Source organism: Mytilus californianus, unplaced genomic scaffold (assembly GCF_021869535.1).
Source record: "Mytilus californianus isolate M0D057914Y unplaced genomic scaffold, xbMytCali1.0.p SCAF_2, whole genome shotgun sequence".
Taxonomy (NCBI): Eukaryota; Metazoa; Mollusca; class Bivalvia; order Mytilida; family Mytilidae; genus Mytilus; species Mytilus californianus.
This window is the reverse complement of record NW_026262668.1, coordinates 87,217,925-87,237,715: the sequence shown is the minus strand read 5'-3', so window position 1 is coordinate 87,237,715 and position 19,791 is coordinate 87,217,925. Positions and strand designations below refer to the sequence as shown.

Sequence of the window (19,791 nt, the reverse complement as noted above, 5' to 3'; positions counted from 1 at the left end):
AATTGATGAATTAAGTTGGAGTTAGTATGGACATTCTGCTGAAAAACTTTTCGGACTTTTAGAGATTTGGACAATAGGAGTATTTTATACATTGTGGATGGGTTTTCAGATTGAGATAAATATTTTGATATCTCTGGATGGCATCTCAGTAAAAGTCAACATTTCGATATCTATTGATGACAAGGAATTGTGTTCTAGGGGAGATTCATTTTCACTAAATGAAAATTGTTTAGCCAGTCAGCATGCTCAAAGTAAAAATTTGTTGAAGGGGAACTAACTCATCAGTTGGATTGTATCAAGAAATATATTGATTTTTTGTGAATTTGAATCAAAGGGAAGAGGTATGTCTATGTTTGCCAAACCAGAGTGGTTGTTTGATGACAATACATATGTTGATCCTGTCAGAGTATCTTACGAAAGACTTCATTCAAAAGTTCAATTAATTCAACAAGAAAAAAGTAAAACAAGTGACAAATGGCGGAACAAAACCATCAAGATGGTAGAAATAGAACCTGATCCTCCAAATACAACAAGAAAATATATTTGGTGTAGAAAATGTAAGTATGGCACATTGTACACATAGATCATAGATGTGAACTGTACAATACAGCTTTGGCACTCAGACTCAGTAGCAGTGGCATTTACTCATTTACATCTAGTCTTTATCTATTTGTACATGAAAACATTTATATATAGTTCCATATTTTCTTTTGAACAATAATCTTTCTTTGACTTATTTGAACAATGAAACATATGTAATGCCATCCATCATGTCTTTGCAATTTTATACTTGTCATTCATAAATCATAGTATTGAATATTGAGTGTATAGACACTGTATTGAATCTGTTGACAGTATTTTTGTCCTTCATTGAAGTTAAGTATAACTTGTGACATTGTTATAAGTTTACATAAAAGAAAAGATACCTGATTTTTTTGCTTTTAAGCTTTTACTTTGTAGTTTTTAGAACATAGAAAATAGCAAAAATTGCATTAAAGAATGACATTGCTCCTTTTACTGTTATAGAAAACTACAAATATAATATCATAATTTCATTGATACATAAATAATTTACTAATATTGATTTATGGGAATATATAATTTATTAAATGTAATTGATAAACTCTCTAACTTTAGGTATTTGTATGTTTTTTCTTCTTTTTTTTTTGTTAACATTTCAACAAAAACCATTTTTTTCTGTCAATGGATAATTTGCCATGAGCCACATGTAATATATTTTTAACAGAACAGTTATCTGAGGAAACTTAATTAGGAGTGATATTGTATAAATAAAGTGTATTAACGTGAAGATTAAGTTGTAGAAAAAAAAGGAAAAGTCTTCACCATATACCGATTTTTTTTTGAATTCACATTTGATTAACATTGCCCACAGAGCAGTTAATTTTAAATCTACTCTGAAGTTTGGTTTGATTGGTTGAAGTATAACATGTCAGTTTTAGGGGATTGATGATTCAGTGCACAATAAAACATTGCCACTAGAGATATATATGCAATTTCAATTTCCATTAGAGTAAAGAAGGATCCAGTTAACGTTCAATGGAACATAAAATAGAACAACCGTTGTCCAAGATTTCCTCTTTAGTAAGTGTTGTTTGTGATGCTAAGTCACTTGATAAAACCAAATTTCTTTATCAAGCAGTTTAAAGCATGTGATTTAAATACAAAACAATATGATGGACCTTGTCAGCTGGGTCAACTACACAATTGTCTTGGAGAAAAGAGAGAGGTTTAGCAACATTTCAAAATCTGAAGATAGATGTTGCATTAGTTTTCATCGACTTAAATTTTAAATTCTAAACCAGGGTTTTCTATTACATGAATAAAGGGTGAATGTAGAAGTTCTAAGAAGAGACCTCCCAGTTAGGCCAGTAGTATAGAATGTGCATGTTCTAGGTGGATTCTGTTTAAAATAAAATATGTAAATGTTAATCATGTCTAATGGGAGGTAACTCTAACTGCTTTAAGAAAATCAGTGGAGCTGCAAACAGAATTAAATTTTTTTTTACCTTTTAACAATACTTGCTGATTTTTTATGCTATTTAAAATTAATTTCCATGCAGTAACATGTTTAAAAGATGTTGAAATTGGATACAATATATGACTATGCAGAACTTACAAAAACATTCACTACTATCCAATTATGGATGTTTTTTTAACACTTTTTATTGTCAAAGTCACAGTGTTTAGAAAAATAATTTGAATGAATGTATCCTATGTAATAAGTGTAAGAACAAATAAAGTTACACTTTGTCATATTGAAATTAATCCATAATAAAAAGATGAAAATGAGAAAAAGAATAGGAGCAATTTTTATTTTAACTTTCCTGTGTTTCTGTTAAAGAAGTGAAATGTTTTTGGGTTAGAGTGGACATTTTTTCATTTGAAGACATTTTAGTCAATACATGTGGGACTGAAGATAACAATTTAGGAACAATTTCAAAATAGCCATAATTTTTATGTAAACAGTACAAAAACACAGCATTTAAAAAGCAGATTCAGTTTCTTAAAATAAAAAAAGTTTTACTTGTAGAAAAAAGTTCAAAGAGGAAGAATGAATTTAATATCTCAAAGTAATATAAACTTATGAAAAAGCAGCCTTCAGATGGTCCAAAGATATCATGTTAATTGATGCCAAACTCACTGAGAAAAAAACCTGCCAACTTGCTGCAATTTTGAGATATTTTTATTAAGATATAGATATAGGAAGATGTGGTATGAGTGCCAATGAGACAACTCTCCATCCAAGTTACAATTTATAAAAGTAAACCATTATAGGTCAAGGTACGGCCTTCAACACGAAGCATTGGCTCACACAGAACAGCAAGCTATAAAGGGCCCCAAAAAATTACTAGTGTAAAACCATTCAAAAGGAAAAACCAATGGTCTAATCTATATAAAAATGAGAAACGAGAAACATGTATGAACTACATAAACAGACGACAACTACTGTAATCAGATTCCTGACATAGGACAGGTGCAAACATTTGCAAACCAAATCCCTACCCCTACTCATTTATCCATAAGATGTCTTGTTCAAATCTTTGTAGGGAAGGCTGTCCTTGATTTTACCAAAAATCATAGGGAAAGTGGTCATTATTAGTCAATTATAACATGTTAATGATGTTAAAGGGTTGTTACAAATTACATATCCCACTAAAGGGACTAGACAATATCATTCTATCCATCTATCAATACAATTTACAGAATTTTGGACGGATATAAGAACTTGTATCTTTTGCCACAATTTCAGGGGCAAGATGGTAGTTCTTATCATTACTTCCTCTTTTTCACTGGAATGCCTTTACCTTAGGTTGATGCATGATTTAAATCAGAAAATATCTGTAAACATATTATGTTACATTTCACAGTTAATTTTAGATTGTGTTTCATGTATAACCAAACCTATTCTGTTCCTTATAAAAGGTATCATTTGGGAGTAGCTTGGCATTCCAAAATATTTATATTTGGTCAGATTCCAAAATCGGTGCATTGTAGGTCTACAAAATAATGAAAGATGAGGTTGATTAGTATAGTATTGTCCAAGATTAATAAATGCATGAAGTTTGGTGACAATTTTTAAAAGATTTTTTATAAAAACAATCGTCTTTATACGGTGGATTGGTTACTATCATGTTTGGACGTCAACAGAATATACCACTATTGATTTAAATGATTGTGTTATGTACGTGTTTATGTGCCCAGTTTTATTTCTTTGTACAATTTTGAATAAGGATAAATAAGTTTAAATTGAATATTGTTTGACAAGTGCAATTGCATAATGTCGAAATGTTAAGAGATAACTCACGATAAATAAACTACAGAGGGGCATTGTGGGAAGTCACTTTGAATTAAAGTATAATATCTTCATTAGCAAAATGTATATTAGCTAATTTTTAGCTCATTCTTTCAAGTAATATTCCATACTGTAGAAGATTTACACTGGAAACAAAGAAAACTTGACAGAATTGCTCCATAATATAATGTGTAGATGTGCATTTCATTTTTTTTTCCAGATTGGAGTATAGTATTATTTTAAAGGGATTGAGAAGGAGGAGATCCTTTTTAGGGTTAAATAACAAATATAATACTTCAAAATGGCTCCCATCCATTAAATCTATTTAATTCAAATGCTGATGAAATGGTAAAAATGTTCACCTTTGAAATTAGATATTTGCTGCTGTGACTACAGATAGATAATATCTACAAGTTTGCAAAACAATAGATTCTTCTTCTTCGCTGTAAAATCTGTTTTTACATACAAGATTTCTTCTCTCACTATCTTAAATATAGAAGCTTAACTTTGTTTGAGAGAAAATAATCTTTGAATATATGAATAACCTACTAGTGTAATTTGAAATCCGAGATAGTATTATTAATCAAAAGCCTTTATTTAGCTTTCATCTCTTTTGTTAAAATATTCAGTGACAATAATGATTTTTTTTGGTGCAAGTACATAATATACTATTAGTAGTTCAAGTAATTTTAACGCTTATTATTTATGAGCTCCATAATGTATTATTTTTTCTTTCAAAAAAGTCTAATTCTTGTTCCAGAATGTACATAGTCCTATTTCATAATACAAATTTACATTTAAAATATATGTATGGAGGGTAAAATCCTTAGTTATTTATAATAGTGTGTTTGTAAAACCATAAAACATATGTGCCATATTGAAATGGTTGATCATTTGAAGGAAAAAGATGGAACATTTTACACTTGGACTTACACTACAGGACTATATACACCACTATTAATCAGAGGTTCAGGTTCAAAATCTGGTGAGAGATTGCATAAAACAGACATTTTATTTTATATTGAATTTAATCTTTCTGAAATTTATACTCTTATCATAATCAATTTCTGGCATGTGAGAGGATATGGGATTCAGTTTCATTTGGGAAGTGGCTAAATTGTATTTAGAATGTTTTTATTGATAACATTATGGATTGAACATGTTTTTTTGGCAACATTATGGATTGAACATGTTATTGTTGACAACATTATGGATTGAACATGTTTTTGTTGGCAACATTATGGATTGAACATGTTTTTGTTGACAACATTACAACATTATGGATTGAACATGTTTTTGTTGACAACATTATGGATTGAACATGTTTTTGCTGGCAACATTATGGATTGAACATGTTTTTGTTGGCAACATTATGGATTGAACATGTTTTTGTTGGCAACATTATGGATTGAACATGTTTTTGTTGACAACATTATGGATTGAACATGTTTTTGTTGGCAACATTATGGATTGAACATGTTTTTGCTGGTCCAAATCTGAACAGGTCAATATATTTATCCAAGAACTTCCTGTTTATCTGGACACTGAATTTTTTAAAAAGCCTAGTCTAGGTTAGTTCACTTATTGTTTACTGGTTTTATTCATCTTAACAGATGAAGGTCAGTGGTTGTTTTCTTGTCCTCTTGCTTCCTCCACCGATAAAAACTGACCCCCATTTATAAAGCCAAGGTGGCTAATAGGGGTGTTAAACACCAATAAACAAACATATGTAACTCAAGATTTCGGTAAGATTAACTAGGTCTACTTCTCAGACACTTGTTAATATTAAGTTACTTGTTAAGTTATTAAACTGATAGAGTTTAATTGTATAGTTCATTATGCTGTTCAGAAATATTTTGGTCACTTTGACCTACATTTTTTTTACTTTAAACGAATTTGACCTCGATTTCACAGTTCAATGAACATGGATATATAATAGTGTCCATTGAACAAATATTCTTGTTTCTACTGTTTGTATTCAACAGAACATTAAATATTTGTTTGGCAAGAGAGAAAAAAAAATTGAGATGAAAAAGTGTTGAAAAAAAAGATGTGCAATACCTTGTCTGTTTTTCCTCTTTATTTAAGGCCATTCAAGCTTGCTCATGTATTTTGATTCAAAATCAAATTCCAAAATAATCTTTTGTTTGATTTAGTTGCTCATGATTATAAGTGTATTGTTATCATTCTTGAACCCTTGAATAGACTGATATCAAAGTTAAGCAAGTTTAGAGAATAATAATAATAACAGGTATGAAGACCACACATTATACTGGATGTCAAATACTCCGATTGATACACATACAGGGCCATATAAGTTATGCAATACGTTTCTTTCACTAAAGAATATGCATGCAGGACTGAGATGTTATGTAATATATGTCTTTCAGTAAAGATTTATTCCTCACATTAAGATGAATGGAAACAGTTGCAGAAACTATTTAAATTAGGTGTGAACAGGATTGTTGGTTTGATCTCACAATATCCATTAAACTGTCATGATTTTTAACAATGTACCATTTTATAAAACCCTATTGCACATTAAATGATTAAATACTTCTCACAATTATCAGTTAAATGAATTGAAATAATATCCTTTATACTGGCCTCAAGTTTTTGACTTTGTTTTAAATGCAATGACATTGTAACTGTTTGTATGGGGAACGATGTTGTGATAAATTACGAACATTAGATTGAACTAAAGCCGTTGGTTTTTATCAGAACTTCTCTGCATTTACCCTAGAAACCTGACATGGATATATTGTAAATCCCTAACAAGATCAATTTTTATAACTGTTTTTTGAGAGATAAAGGATGATTTCATAGGTACAACTAACCTTGAGGTGGAAAAATGGTGAACCCAGTGTCACACTCATGGACGGCTGGGTATATGGAACCCAGAGGGTATATGGAAAACCGTTTCAGATATAGTAAGAAAAGATTTGTCTTTTATTATTTTTTAATGTTATATCTGACTGTCAACTGAATAGCAGTATTCAAGTCATTCTTGTTTTGATGTACCTGTTTGTGAAATCACTTTTCATTACCTCTGGCTTTAAACTTTTAAAACATGCACCATTCTTCTCAGTAGTTGGAGGTATATTTAGTTTTACCAAAATCAGGAAACTGCTGTATATCTTTGCACATTGTCATACCAGTGTTTTGGTAACCCTTATTTTGTTGGATAACATCGTGATATTTTACAACAGTTGAGAAATTTTCGAAATTTTATATTTAATACTCTTGCTCTTGTATAAAATTGTATCATGAAAAAGTCCTGAAGTGGAGTGAACACAAAACATAAATAGTTCTAGCACTCAAAGAACCAAGTAGGCAACACACTAGCAAAATTTTTAAGAAGATATGTCATTTTATATTTTTGGTAAATTTGGCACTTGCTCAAGGGTAAAAAGTCCTATATTGTAAGTAAAAAAGTCAAATCATTGTTTAAAGTTGTAAATAAAAAAAGAATTTATTATATATTGTACTATCTATTAACATTATCTAAATGCTACATATTACTGTAACACTAAATCATTTTGATGTGTTATAGTAATATTCAAATGTATATTCCTTTTCATTCAAATGATAAGAATAATACTTCTTCCATGAATAACTAGTGACCCATGTTGTCTTACTGTATGGCTTTATTGTAAATCAGTGATATTATACATAGATATGCAACTTCTGAAATTTAAAGCAACTTTTTTTTTAAACATGTTTTTACTTCATTCTCTGGTAAAACTCTTTATGGTGTTCAGTCTCATTTGTTGTCACAGTCAAATGCCAGTCTTCTTTGTCTTCACAGTCAAATGTCAGTCTTCTTTGTCTTCACAGTCAAATGTCAGTCTTCTTTGTCTTCATAGTCAAATGCCAGTCTTCTTTGTCTTCACAGTTAAATGTCAGTCTTCTTTGTCTTCATAGTCAAATGCCAGTCTTCTTTGTCTTCATAGTCAAATGCCAGTCTTCTTTGTCTTCACAGTCAAGTGCCAGTCTTTGTCTTCACAGTCAATTGCCAATCTTCTTTGTCTTCATAGTCAAGTGCCAGTTTTCTTTGTCTTCACAGTCAAATGTCAATCTTCTTTGTCTTCACAGTTAAATGCCAATCTTCTTTGTCTTCACAGTCAAATGCCAGTCTTCTTTGTCTTCACAGTCAAATGCCAGTCTTCTTTGTCTTCACAGTCAAATGTCAGCCTTCTTTGTCTTCACAGTCAAATGCCAGTCGTCTTTGTTTTCACAGTCAAATGCAAGTCTCCTTTGTATTAACAGTCAAATGCGTATCTATTTGTCTTCACAGTCAAATGCAAGTCTCCTTTGTATTAACAGTCAAATGTCAGTCTTCTTTGTATTAACAGTCAAATGCAAGTCTCCTTTGTATTAACAGTCAAATGAAAATCTTTTTTGTCTTCACAGTCAAATGCAAGTCTCCTTTTATAACAGTCAAATGTCAGTCTTCTTTGTATTAACAGTCAAATGCCAGTCTTCTTTGTCTTCACAGTCAAATGCCAGTCTCCTTTGTCTTCATAGTCAATGCCAGTCTTCTTTGTATTAACAGTCAAATGCTAGTCTTCTTTGTCTTCACAGTCAAATGTGTCTCCTTTGTCTTCACAGTCAAATACCAGTCTCATTTGTCTTCACAGTGAAGTGCCAGTCTCCATTGCCTTCACAGTCAAATGCCAGTCTTCTTTGTCTTCACAGTGAAGTGCAAGTTTTATTTGTCTTCACAGTCAAATGCCAGTCTTCTTTGTCTTCACAGTCAAATGTCAGTCTCCATTGTCTTCACATCAAATACCAGTCTTCTTTTTCTTCACGGTGAAGTGCCAGTCTTCTTTGTCTTCACAGTCAAGTGTCAGATTCCTTGGTCTTCAAAGTCAAATACCAGTCTTCTTTGTCTTCACAGTCAAGTGCCAGTCCTCTTTGTCTTCACAGTCAAGTGTAAGATTTCTTGGTCTTCACTGTCAAGTGCCAGTCTTCTTTTTCTCCACAGTGGAGTGCCAGTTTTCTTTGTCTTCACAGTCAAATGCCAGTCTTCTTTGTCTTCACAGTCAAGTGCCAGTCTTTGTCTTCACAGTCAATTGCCAATTTTCTTTGTCTTCACAGTCAAATGTCAGTCTTATTTGTCTTCACAACGGAGTGTCAGATTCCTTGGTCTTCACAGTCAAGTGCCAGCCTCCATTGCCTTCACAGTCAAATGCCAGTCTTCTTTGCTTTACAGTGAAGTGCCAGTATTCCTTGTCTTCACAGTCAAATGCCAGTGGCCTTTGTCTTTACAAATAAAATACCAGTCTTCTTTGTCTTCATAGTCAAGTGACAGTCTCCATTGCCTTAACAGGCAAATGCCAGTCTTCTTTGTCTTCATAGTCAAGTGACAGTCTCCATTGCCTTAACAGGCAAATGCCAGTCTTCTTTGTCTTCACAGTCAAATGCAAATCTTTGTCGTCGAAACAGTCAAATGCCTGTTTATTTTTTATCTGAATAATCAAATGCCAGTCTTCTTTGTCTTCATAGTCAAATGCCAGTCTTCTTTGTCTTCACAATCAAATGTCAGTTTTCTTTGTCTTCACAGTCAAATGTCAGTCTTCTTTGTCTTCACATTCAAATGCCAGTCTTCTTTGTCTTCACAGTCAAATGTCAGTTTTCTTTGTCTGCACAGTCAAATGTCAGTCTTATTTGTCTTCAGAGTGAAGTGACAGACTTCTTAATCTTCACTGTCAAATCCCAGTCTTATTTGTCTTCACAGTCAAACGCCAAATTTTGATGAATTGTTTATAGTCTTCTTTGTCTTCACAGTCAAGTGTCAGATTCCTTGGTCTTCAAAGTCAAGTGCCAGTCTCCTTTGTCTTCAGAGTCAAATACCAGTATTCTTTGTCTTCACAGTCAAGTGCCAGTCTTCTTTGTCTTCACAGTCAAGCGCCAGTCTTCTTTGTCTTCACAGTCAAATGCCAGTCTTCTTTGTCTTCACAGTCAAATACCAGTTTTCTTTGTCTTCATAGTCAAATGCCAGTCTTCTTTGTCTTCACAGTCTATTGTCAGTCTTATTTGCTTCACAGTCAAATGCCAGTCTTCTTTGTCTTCACAGTCAAATGCCAGTCTTCTTTGTCTTCACAGTCTATTGTCAGTCTTATTTGTCTTCACAATCAAATGCCAGTCTTCTTTGTCTTCACAGTGAAGTGCCAGTCTTATTTGTCTTCACAGTCAAATACCAATCTTTGTTGTCTAAACTGTCAAATGCCAATCTTTGTTGTCTTCACAGTCAAATGCCTGTTTATTTTTTATCTTCATATCAAATGCCAGTCTTCTTTGTCTTCATAGTCAAATTCCAGTCGTCTTTGTCGTCACAGTCAAATGTCAATCTTTGTTGTCTTCACAGTCAAATGCCAATCTTTGTTGTCTTCACAGTCAAATGCCTGTTTATTTTTTATCTTCATAGTCAAGTACCAAACTTCTTTGTTGTCAGGGGCCTTGGTGGATGTGTGTTCTAACTAGTTCATCTACTGTGATCATTAGCCTGTCAATACTGAGGTTGAGAACCATGGTCATGGCAATGGGCACTATACTTTAATATTAATTGACTATGATTGCCATTTTTCCTGCTGAAAGTTGTTGTTTTCTCTGGGCACTACAGTTTCCTCCACCACTAAAAACTGGCAGTCATGAAATTACCATTAGCACTGAAAGTGGCTTTAAACATCAATCAATCAGAAAACAATCCTTTGTCTTCACAGTCAATATCTGATTCTAATATTAGTATATTATTGACATTCATTTACCTTTTCCATATCTTGGTAGTTAAATAAGTCTACTAACTGTTGGTCAAATGCCAGATTGATGTTTATTTTTGGTGGTATTTAATATTTTGTGTCCCTCACATTCATGAAGAAAAGCCAAATATTACATTTTATCATGAAATGATGTCTTCAGTATACTGCCTTCACAAGTATGTTAATATGATCATGCTTAATCCATGTCTTAAATTTGTGTTCCAGTAGGAAGAGTGAAATGTCAGACTTCAATTTCACCATTTTTAGAATAATACTATCAGACTTAGTGATCAGTTGATGTTAATCAGATCTCTCAGCCACCTAGCAAAACAGCTTCATGCTGTAAGAAGGTTGAAGAAAGCTGGCCCCCTACAACCTTTGCAAGGTCACAATGAGCTATTATCTATTCTGTATGTAAAAGTACAATGTTGTATAGTGCGTTGTATATTTACCAAAATAAGAATATACTAAAAGTGGTGATTACCAACCATTAGGTTTCATTCATTTTATTTTCGAAGGGGAGAACTCGTTAACAAAATAATTACCGGTAATGATCTGGATTGGTAATTATAGCTTACCTGTATCAATTTGAAAATCTTTAGGTGTCAAAATTAAAATAGAGAAAAATGTTTATTGTAATCATTGGTAGCAAGTTATTGCCTTTGTGTCTGCCGTTGTTGTGTCTACCAGTGAATTAATAAAAACGTTCATAACCAGAACTTTGATTTTGGTTAAGATTTTAGATTAAATGATGGGGGTATCAAGTAGGAAATTATTTATTGATATCAAAATTGCTTAGAGTACATGAAAAATATTAAATTTTGTCAGTTTTTGCAGGTCTTTGAATGCATTTCTCATTCAACAGTCTACAACCTAGTGAGACCCTCAGTTGAACATGTTGAAGTCAAAGTTGCTATTCACCTATTAGTAGAATTCAACAGACAAAATATGTACAAATATTATTACTCAATGTACCCTTGAAAGCCCCATCTCTCATGTACAGGAAATGCTCAATGTTTGAAGTAGCCACTGGTCCACTTGTTCTATATCAGTAAGGATGACATGACTGGGAAAGATAATATCAGTGATGAAAACATTTTTGATTTTCATCTAATAATAACCAAGTATGGTAAGAATTATCATTTATTTCACATTTTACTGTTTAAAGCTGAGATAATTGTTGAAAGACAATTACTTATTTTTTGGAATCAAATGTGAACAGTACTTTTCAGTACTATGTTGAGTTTTGCAGATTGTTGTTTGTCTTTTGGTTGTTTTTCCTTTTCTGCCATTGTCAGATTGTTTTTCACTTATGAATTTGAATTAACCTTTGGTATCTCCCGTCTCTCTTTTTCTTTTTTTGTATCATATATGAAATGTTATAATATAAAAGGTTGTGTTTTTAGCTGAAACATTCCAAAATCAAGTCCAATTATGAAAAGGATGAACTAAACTTTTTGAATTATTTCAAGCTTTTAAAGTTCATTTTTCAAAGTTCAAAAGCTCTTTTCGTTGTAATATCAGGTGCATTAAATTGTGATCTTTATGAGGTTTTAGGCTCTACATACCAAAATTTGAATGAATTTTATTCATTATTGGAATATAAATTGATTTTTGTATTGACTGAATTTTATTTTAAGACAAATATTAACAAAAAAATATAGGTAATATCTCCACATGCAGGAATCTATTTGTTAAAGACTGTAATAATAAGTCCTAAAGAGTGTTGAAATGGTTTGATCTTCACAAGTTAATTTAAAACCAAAACTTTGACAGAAAATGGATAAAGATATGATAAAACCATAATATCAATTTAATTATTGTACATTTTTTAAGTAAAAAAAAAAACAGGCCATGGAAAAGGCATTCCAGCTAAAATCTTAAGTTAGCCAAATGGCCAATAAAACAAGAGAAAAAGATATTGTAGCGCTTGTATTTCCCAAATGTCACACTTTTTTTGATTTGATATGTTCATACTTTGACAATAATTCCTTACATTATTTAATGGGAGGTAACTCTACTTCGTTTATCAGAATTTCTTCTGTGGAACAACATTTAGACCTTAACTTTAGCAATCATATAATCCTCTCACATTGAATATTTGTCTCGTGCTTCATAAAGAAAATTATTTTTGAACTGACAACTGATACATACAGGTTGAATTTTGTGGTGACAGCCAAAATATGTCTCCAAGATAGTGATCGGAAAGTGATTTATCAAGCAATGTCTAGATCATCTTTACTAGTTTGAAAAGATTTAAATCTGTACTGAAGAGAAGTGGAGTTTGTTGTTACCCATAGTTTAGATATATTTCTTATATGTTACATGGGGCTCCCCTAGGACGCTAAGTTGCATTTTGTTTTCTGCTCTTTTGTCGGGTTGTTGTCTGTTTGACACATTCCCTTTTTCCATTCTTTATCTATTAAGTTAGTCTTTTAAGGAAGGGTTTGGACATTTTTAAAGATCACAGATAACAGGTCGTTTTAAATGAGACGTTAGGTCTTCTAACCCCCCAAGGTCGCAGATCTGCTTTGACCATGTTGGAGCTACTCACATTGATAACAGCTGAACAGCAAAAATTTTAGCCAGATATTTATAGAAAAAAAACTTTATCCTAACAGTCTAATTAAATTAATATTCAAGAAATTGAAACTAGAGGATTTGTTTGAATTATATTTAAAAAAAAAAGTTTCTCAGGATTAATATTTCAAGAGAATAATTATGTTTTGCATAGAATTATTCAAATGTCTTTGATTGTGACAAACTAGGGGAAAAAAGAATAATAAATGAATGTTTATATAGATGTGAGAACAAACCAAAAAACACACTATCAGGAACACTGTTTATTTTGTCAAATGAAGTTACCTCCCATTATTACCTACCCCTTTAATTAACTGTTGCATTTGTTAATTTTGAATATCACACCAACATGACAGTTTTTGGAAAATAAATGGAGTATAAAAGACTGCAAGTCAACGTGGAGAACTTTAGTTCGAATATTAAAAAGAGTTAAAAGAATTAAATAAATACGAAGTTATTTACTTAACATCTCAAATTGAAATCCTTTGTCTGTGCTTTAAATTTTTGCTATCTAATTTTATATATTTTATCACCTCAAGGATTTAATAGGGTAGTTTTTGCACATCATGGACATTTAATATTTTAATTCTAAATAAATATAGACTCAACGCATATATAAGGACTGATTGAGATGAAGGGGGTCAGCATAGGGACATTCAAAATTTTGCCTGTGCATTTTGCCTGTACAAATAATAATCTTACAACAGTTTTAAACAACAAAAAACTGAGTGTAAGGCAGGTTACAATACAAAGTATGGCTTAATATACCCAGTCTTATTAGCATCATTTCAAACATTTTAATTGACAGATAGATGTTGCCTCATGTCTTGAAATTTTGGTACCTTGTTTACTAAAAGCTGAGATTTGAAACAAGTTAGAATTGTTGTATTTGATACCATTTTTTAAAACCATTTATATCATCTAACAACTGGATATATTGCCAATTAATTTTTCCTGTATTAAATATGGGTAAACATTCTGAATTGTCTCTCTTTTATAGAGATTTAGATTTGTTTGCAGAGAATATTAGAAACACTGTGTAATAGGAAAAAGTAAACTGTTTTAATGGAAGCATGTATTCTCATGAATGGCGGTTAGATTTCATTGGATAGTGAAATAAACTGGTTCTAAGTTAAATAACTTTAGCAAATGTTAATCATTGTTTGATTTTCTATATTGATACAGTGAAAATGTATTCACACACTGGACTGGATAAAGTGTGATAATTAGAATTAATAATTCACGAATAGATATTGGACTAAAGTGATATTCCTTGAATCATTACATTAGAACAGTGCTAACAAATGGATTTCTGCTGTCGATAGTAATCTCTCATATAAAGAAACATTCTTTGTATATCGGAAATCTTCAGTGTTTTGTTATCAATTTTGTTTAAGTTATTTAAACATTTTGAAATAAAAGGTCACATCACAATAGTTTGATTGTCAGTTGAGACTTACAAACTATTTTTTATCCTGGTGTCAGTTTTAAGCAAGCATGTGAAGATTTTTGACAAGTGATACTGAATATTGGGTTTCAATATCAGTTTTGGGATTTGTGATTCAGGCAGAATGAAAGTTCTGATTTAAAAAGCCCTGCAAAATGTATATATTTTTTTAATGGAGGTAGATATAATTGTATGTTTTGGATACTACATGTATTTATACAAATAATAGTTCCAAAATGGTGGATGTTAAAAGATCTGTGGAATTTCCAATTCTTGGATTAAAAGTTAGGCTAAATGGTAAGTTTCACTTCTTTTGCTAAATAGTCCTTTTTTAGGATGAACGCTAAGTAAAGACTGAAATAATATGTGAAAAATCCTTTTTTGGCCCAGATTGGACGAAGTCCAAACAGGCTTTTAGTATGATGATGTTGGGCAGTAGGTCAGGGAAAAGATGGTACCTAATTTGTGTAATCAACTCCTAGTTTTCAACCAAGATCCCTGAAACTTCACAGGAAGATTGTGCATAAGTTTTGCACCTGCTATTTAGAAATTGTTTGAGGAATTTTTACATTTCATATTTCAAATATTTAAATATTTAGTATAGAGTGTTCTCCATTATTTAAGAAAAAATTCTGCATTTGAGTCTTTGATCTCTTTTTTTAGGAATCAGAGTGATGAAATGTAGGGCTTGACCGTGTCAATTCGGAAATTACTTGTATTTTAGAATTTAGACAGTTGTTTTTATTGGCCTCAACTATGAAATCTTTGAAAAATAAAACTTAGACTATGCTTGTTTTTTTTTTTTAGTAAAATGAGACTCAAAATTGGGAAGTTTTGTATTTCATTTTAGTTTTCTGTCAACTTTAATATTTTCTTAAACTAGTAATTTTGGCAACTTTAATTTAGTTTAACATAAAAGATCTGATTAAATTGGTATATTAAAGGGAAAATGTCTGCAATTTTGTTTCATTTCAAAACTTAATTAAATTTTTGTATGGCATGCAAAATTTGTTGAATTTTAGACCTTTATTTCGCTAAGAATATAATTTTATTTAATTTCCTGACTGCACCTAGTGCCGCTTTCTTATGGTGTGTTTAAGATTTATGACATATGGTTTAGATCGGCATATGATGAGTTTTTTAACATGTTAAACTGACTTAACCCTACCACACCTGTACCTAGTCGTTCTATCTTGACCATGTGTTTTTTTGTTATCAAGTTTTTGGAGGAGGCGATTTTTGGTGGTTTATGTGATCTGTTGTATTGTCCGTTTAGGCAATATTTTTGGTGATTTCTGTTATCTTTTTAGATATTATGATATCCAAATAATGTGAGTTTTGTTCTTAGATATAAAAGGTGAAAATGGAAATGATACTTTAACATTAGAATATTAGTGATTAAAATTAAAGTTATGTTGCAAATATTAAACATATGAAATAATGATAATAAATAAAAATTATATGAGTAAAAGAGATATCGGGTAAAAATAATGATAATAAATAAAAATTATATGAGTAAAAGAGATATTGGGTAAATGTCAGAGAGAGTAAACTAACAACCCTAGTAAACCAATGTACACAACCAGAAACACTAAAACACTTGATTATGATTTACAATACTTTTTAAAATATTTTCCTGCAATTTCTACAAGTGGAAATTAACAGTCAAATATTTGTGATTAAATTGAATGATTATTTGACCAACTAACAGTATTGAATTCCTTGATTTTGACTCTTAATAAGATTGGTTTGCGACCTTTCTCTGTTATTTATATATTTTGTAAATGTATAAACATTGGAGTGTTGGTAATAAGAAAATAATTTGGTTTTGTATTTACTTAGGAAAATGTTTACCATACTTTTCTGTTTACTTTCTATTGTAAATACCTGTTTGGTAATAGACTCAACCCTTTGCTTAGTGATTGAAAAATTTTGTTTATTGCCTGATAATGATTGATAATAAAAAAATTGGTTCGGAATGATTTCAATGGTTTTCTGATGTTCTTTTTTTAACTGATTTGGACCTTGGTTAATTATTGGTATTATGTGTTAAAGTTCTTAATTAATTTCATGTATTGATGACTTGTATGTTTTCTCTTTAAAAATACAAAATATGTCACTTATTGATCGTAGTAATTGAGGTTTGCTTAATTAACACCAATTTAGTGCAAAAGAAAAGGTGATTAAACTTTACCATATTACATAAGTTGCAGAGAAGGATGAGTATCCCTCTACTTGAACATAGTTCTGAATTTACCTAAATATAATCCGCCAAAGTGTCTTTCATTGTTTAAAGGTGGTGTAGATCTGAGTACTCACGGTGGATTCATTAATATTCGTTGGATACCATTTTTTGTGGATTTCGTAGATACAGGAGAACCACGAATTTAAATGTTCAACGAATTACCAATTTTCTGAAGGAATGCATGCAGACATTCCTAAAACCACGAAATTAAATATCCACGAATATTCAAGTTTTCCACAAACCATGAAAATTGGAACCCACGAAAATAAATGAATCCACAGTATTAGAAAAACCTTGATTTCTACACTGGAACCACTATTGGAAGTTGCCATTAAATGTACCAGAAATGGAACTTTCTATTCACAGGGTCATCAAAAGCTCATTTGTGTTTAAAACATACATTTGATATCAGGAATATATATGCTTAGATCTTTAAACAATTTTATTTTAAGCCCAAGTAATTCCTGAAAAGATGATTCATTTTCTCTTATAAAACCAAGGACAATGTTTTTAAGGAGTGTTTTTACAATTGAGACAAGTGGGGTGTTTTTAAGTGTATCAGCTTATTTAAAAAATAAATACATTATATTATAGTAGGATTATATTGCTGAAGATTTTATTCAAAATATGTATTCTGTGAAGAAAGATGATATGTAGAAAATAACTGAAAATGTTGTCTTAGGGTTTAAGTAACTTTTAAATACCTTTAAGTTGTATGAAAAAGTACATGCATACATTAAGGTCACTTTTAAATGCCATAAATATATGTAAAGTACATGAGTTAATAAAGTTGACTTTTAAATACCACAAATCATATGAAAATTACATGCACTCATTTGGTTCTGTTTTCTATCTGTAGCACGTCCACATCAACATGATCTTGAAGCAGAACAAGCTGGTTATGCCCAGGGCTTCCGACACCGTGCTGGGATGTTTGGAAACAATGGTTTTCATCCAGGACGATATTTTCATGGTCAACAACCAACCAAAAATAGATGGGGAGGAACATTTGGTAATGCTACTAAAAACTCTTATCTGTCAAACACTACTGAGCATGTGCCACTGAAACCAAAAGTAGTGACAATTGTACGGAATGGTCCCAGGCCCAGAAACAATGTGAAAATACTTTTAAACCGAAGAAGTGTCCAGTCTTATGATCAATTAATGTCTGATATTGCTGAGGCTTTTGGCCCAAAATATAAAACAAATAGGCTTAAGAAATTATTTAATGTCAAAGGAAAAGAGGTTCATGGTATTTCAGACTTTTTCCGTGATGATGATGTTTTCATAGGTGTAGGAAATGACAGTTTAACAGAAGGGGATATACAAGATATTATAGAAGAGCTTTACCCTGATAGTCCATATGCTAGGAATTTATTAAGGGATTTGGAAAAACAACGTAAGAAGCGACAAGCAGCATTGAAGGATAGTGAAGCTGATAAACGAGATAGTGGTTTTGGTGAAGGTAGTGACGGAAGTAATCGGGACCAAGAAGGAGATTATATCATTTATAAAGGTCGTCCACAAGAAAAAGGGCGAAGACGTCACGATTATCCAAAGGAGGACGAACTAGCAATGAGGCTAGACAAAGATCGCATGAAAGCTGCACAGGAGGAGAGGGATCGGACAAAACGTCAACAGAAAAAAATGATAGAATCTGAAAGAAGGGCATTGGAAAATGAAAAAAGGAAGCAAAATCAGGTTCCAACAACAGCTAACAAACCAGAAGATCCATTCAAAAGAATGAAGGAACAAAAAGAAAAAGAGAGAGAGGAGATAAGAAAAAAGAGGGAAGAGGAAAGACAAGCCAGGATAAAAGAGGAAGAAGCCAAAGAAAGGTAAATTCATATAAGTTTAGAAATGTATTGTTTCATTAAGGTTTTCAGTTAACGGTATGCAGATGTATGCAGCAGCAATGTTAAGGATGTACAATACTGTTGATGTTTCCCTGACCAGTCCAATATTGAAGATGTCATTTATGGTTGCATATGCTTTACATCTCACCAAAATTTGAATATAGGTTTTTATGCATTTTTATAACATTTAATTGTATTGTGGCTGATTTGATCATATATTATTCAATAAAGTAATCTTAACCTGACAATTGAGATTGTACATACTACTCAACTGGTGAGAACAGACGAGTTTTTTTAAGTATGTGAATTTGTCACATTAAACTAGAGTTCATTCTGTTTGGAATACAACTGATTCATAAAATTTTGATAGAGATATAGATCAGATGCCATAATTATTGAAAATCCTTGATTATGGTGAAACTTCAGTGCTATGACCCAATACAGTGTTTGACAATTGTTGACAGTAGTTAAACTATAAAAGTTCCATTATACATGTATTGCCTTTCAGGCTGAAATGTTTTAAATGATTTAACTATGATGGTGTCTTTCAGGCTGAACTGTTGGGAGTAGTTATACATTAAAAGTCCCATTATACATGTACAAATGTATATTAATAGTCTTTCAGGCTGAACTGTTTAGAATAATTTAAATATAAAAGTTCCATTTTATGCCTTTAAGTTGATATAGATATAACAATTCTCAGATTGATACTCGATCAATGATTTCCCCAATGTATTTTGTATTTGTAAAATTGATTTTATTACTATAATTAAATATTTGATGTTTACATGGATTATTAATTGACATAATCTAATGTAGTTTAAGTACAGGTACAAAGTTCCTCTCAAGTTGAACTTTTCAACTGCCATTTTTATTCATAGACCAATTTGACATTTGTTTTAAATTTAACGAAATAAAAATGGCCATATTGTTCTCATGCAGTGCTGTAAATAAGATCAGTGTTAGTATTTAATTGCTTTATGTAAAATCTTTGAGTTATTAGGATTTTGAAATCTGCAGACAAGATTAAAATGTATCATTATATAGTACATTGTTTTAAAGCACACATTTCATATTCATAAAATTCA

The 19,791-nt window shown here is 31.4% G+C and overlaps 1 protein-coding gene across 7 annotated transcripts in view; it reads left to right on the top strand.

Annotated features, from left to right (window-relative positions):
• LOC127730379 (serine/threonine-protein kinase DCLK2-like) overlaps positions 1-19,791 on the top strand; it is a 67,408-nt gene that overhangs the window by 37,463 nt on the left and 10,154 nt on the right. For 5 of the 7 annotated variants that reach the window (XM_052238756.1, XM_052238755.1, XM_052238754.1 and 2 more), the window contains one exon: positions 17,707-18,685. In XM_052238756.1, coding sequence (XP_052094716.1) covers positions 17,707-18,685 — 979 coding nt within the window. Of the gene's footprint in view, positions 1-6,475; positions 6,745-14,664; positions 14,900-17,706; positions 18,686-19,791 lie in introns of those variants that run through there. The other 2 variants (XM_052238757.1, XM_052238758.1) reach the window with 2 other exon arrangements.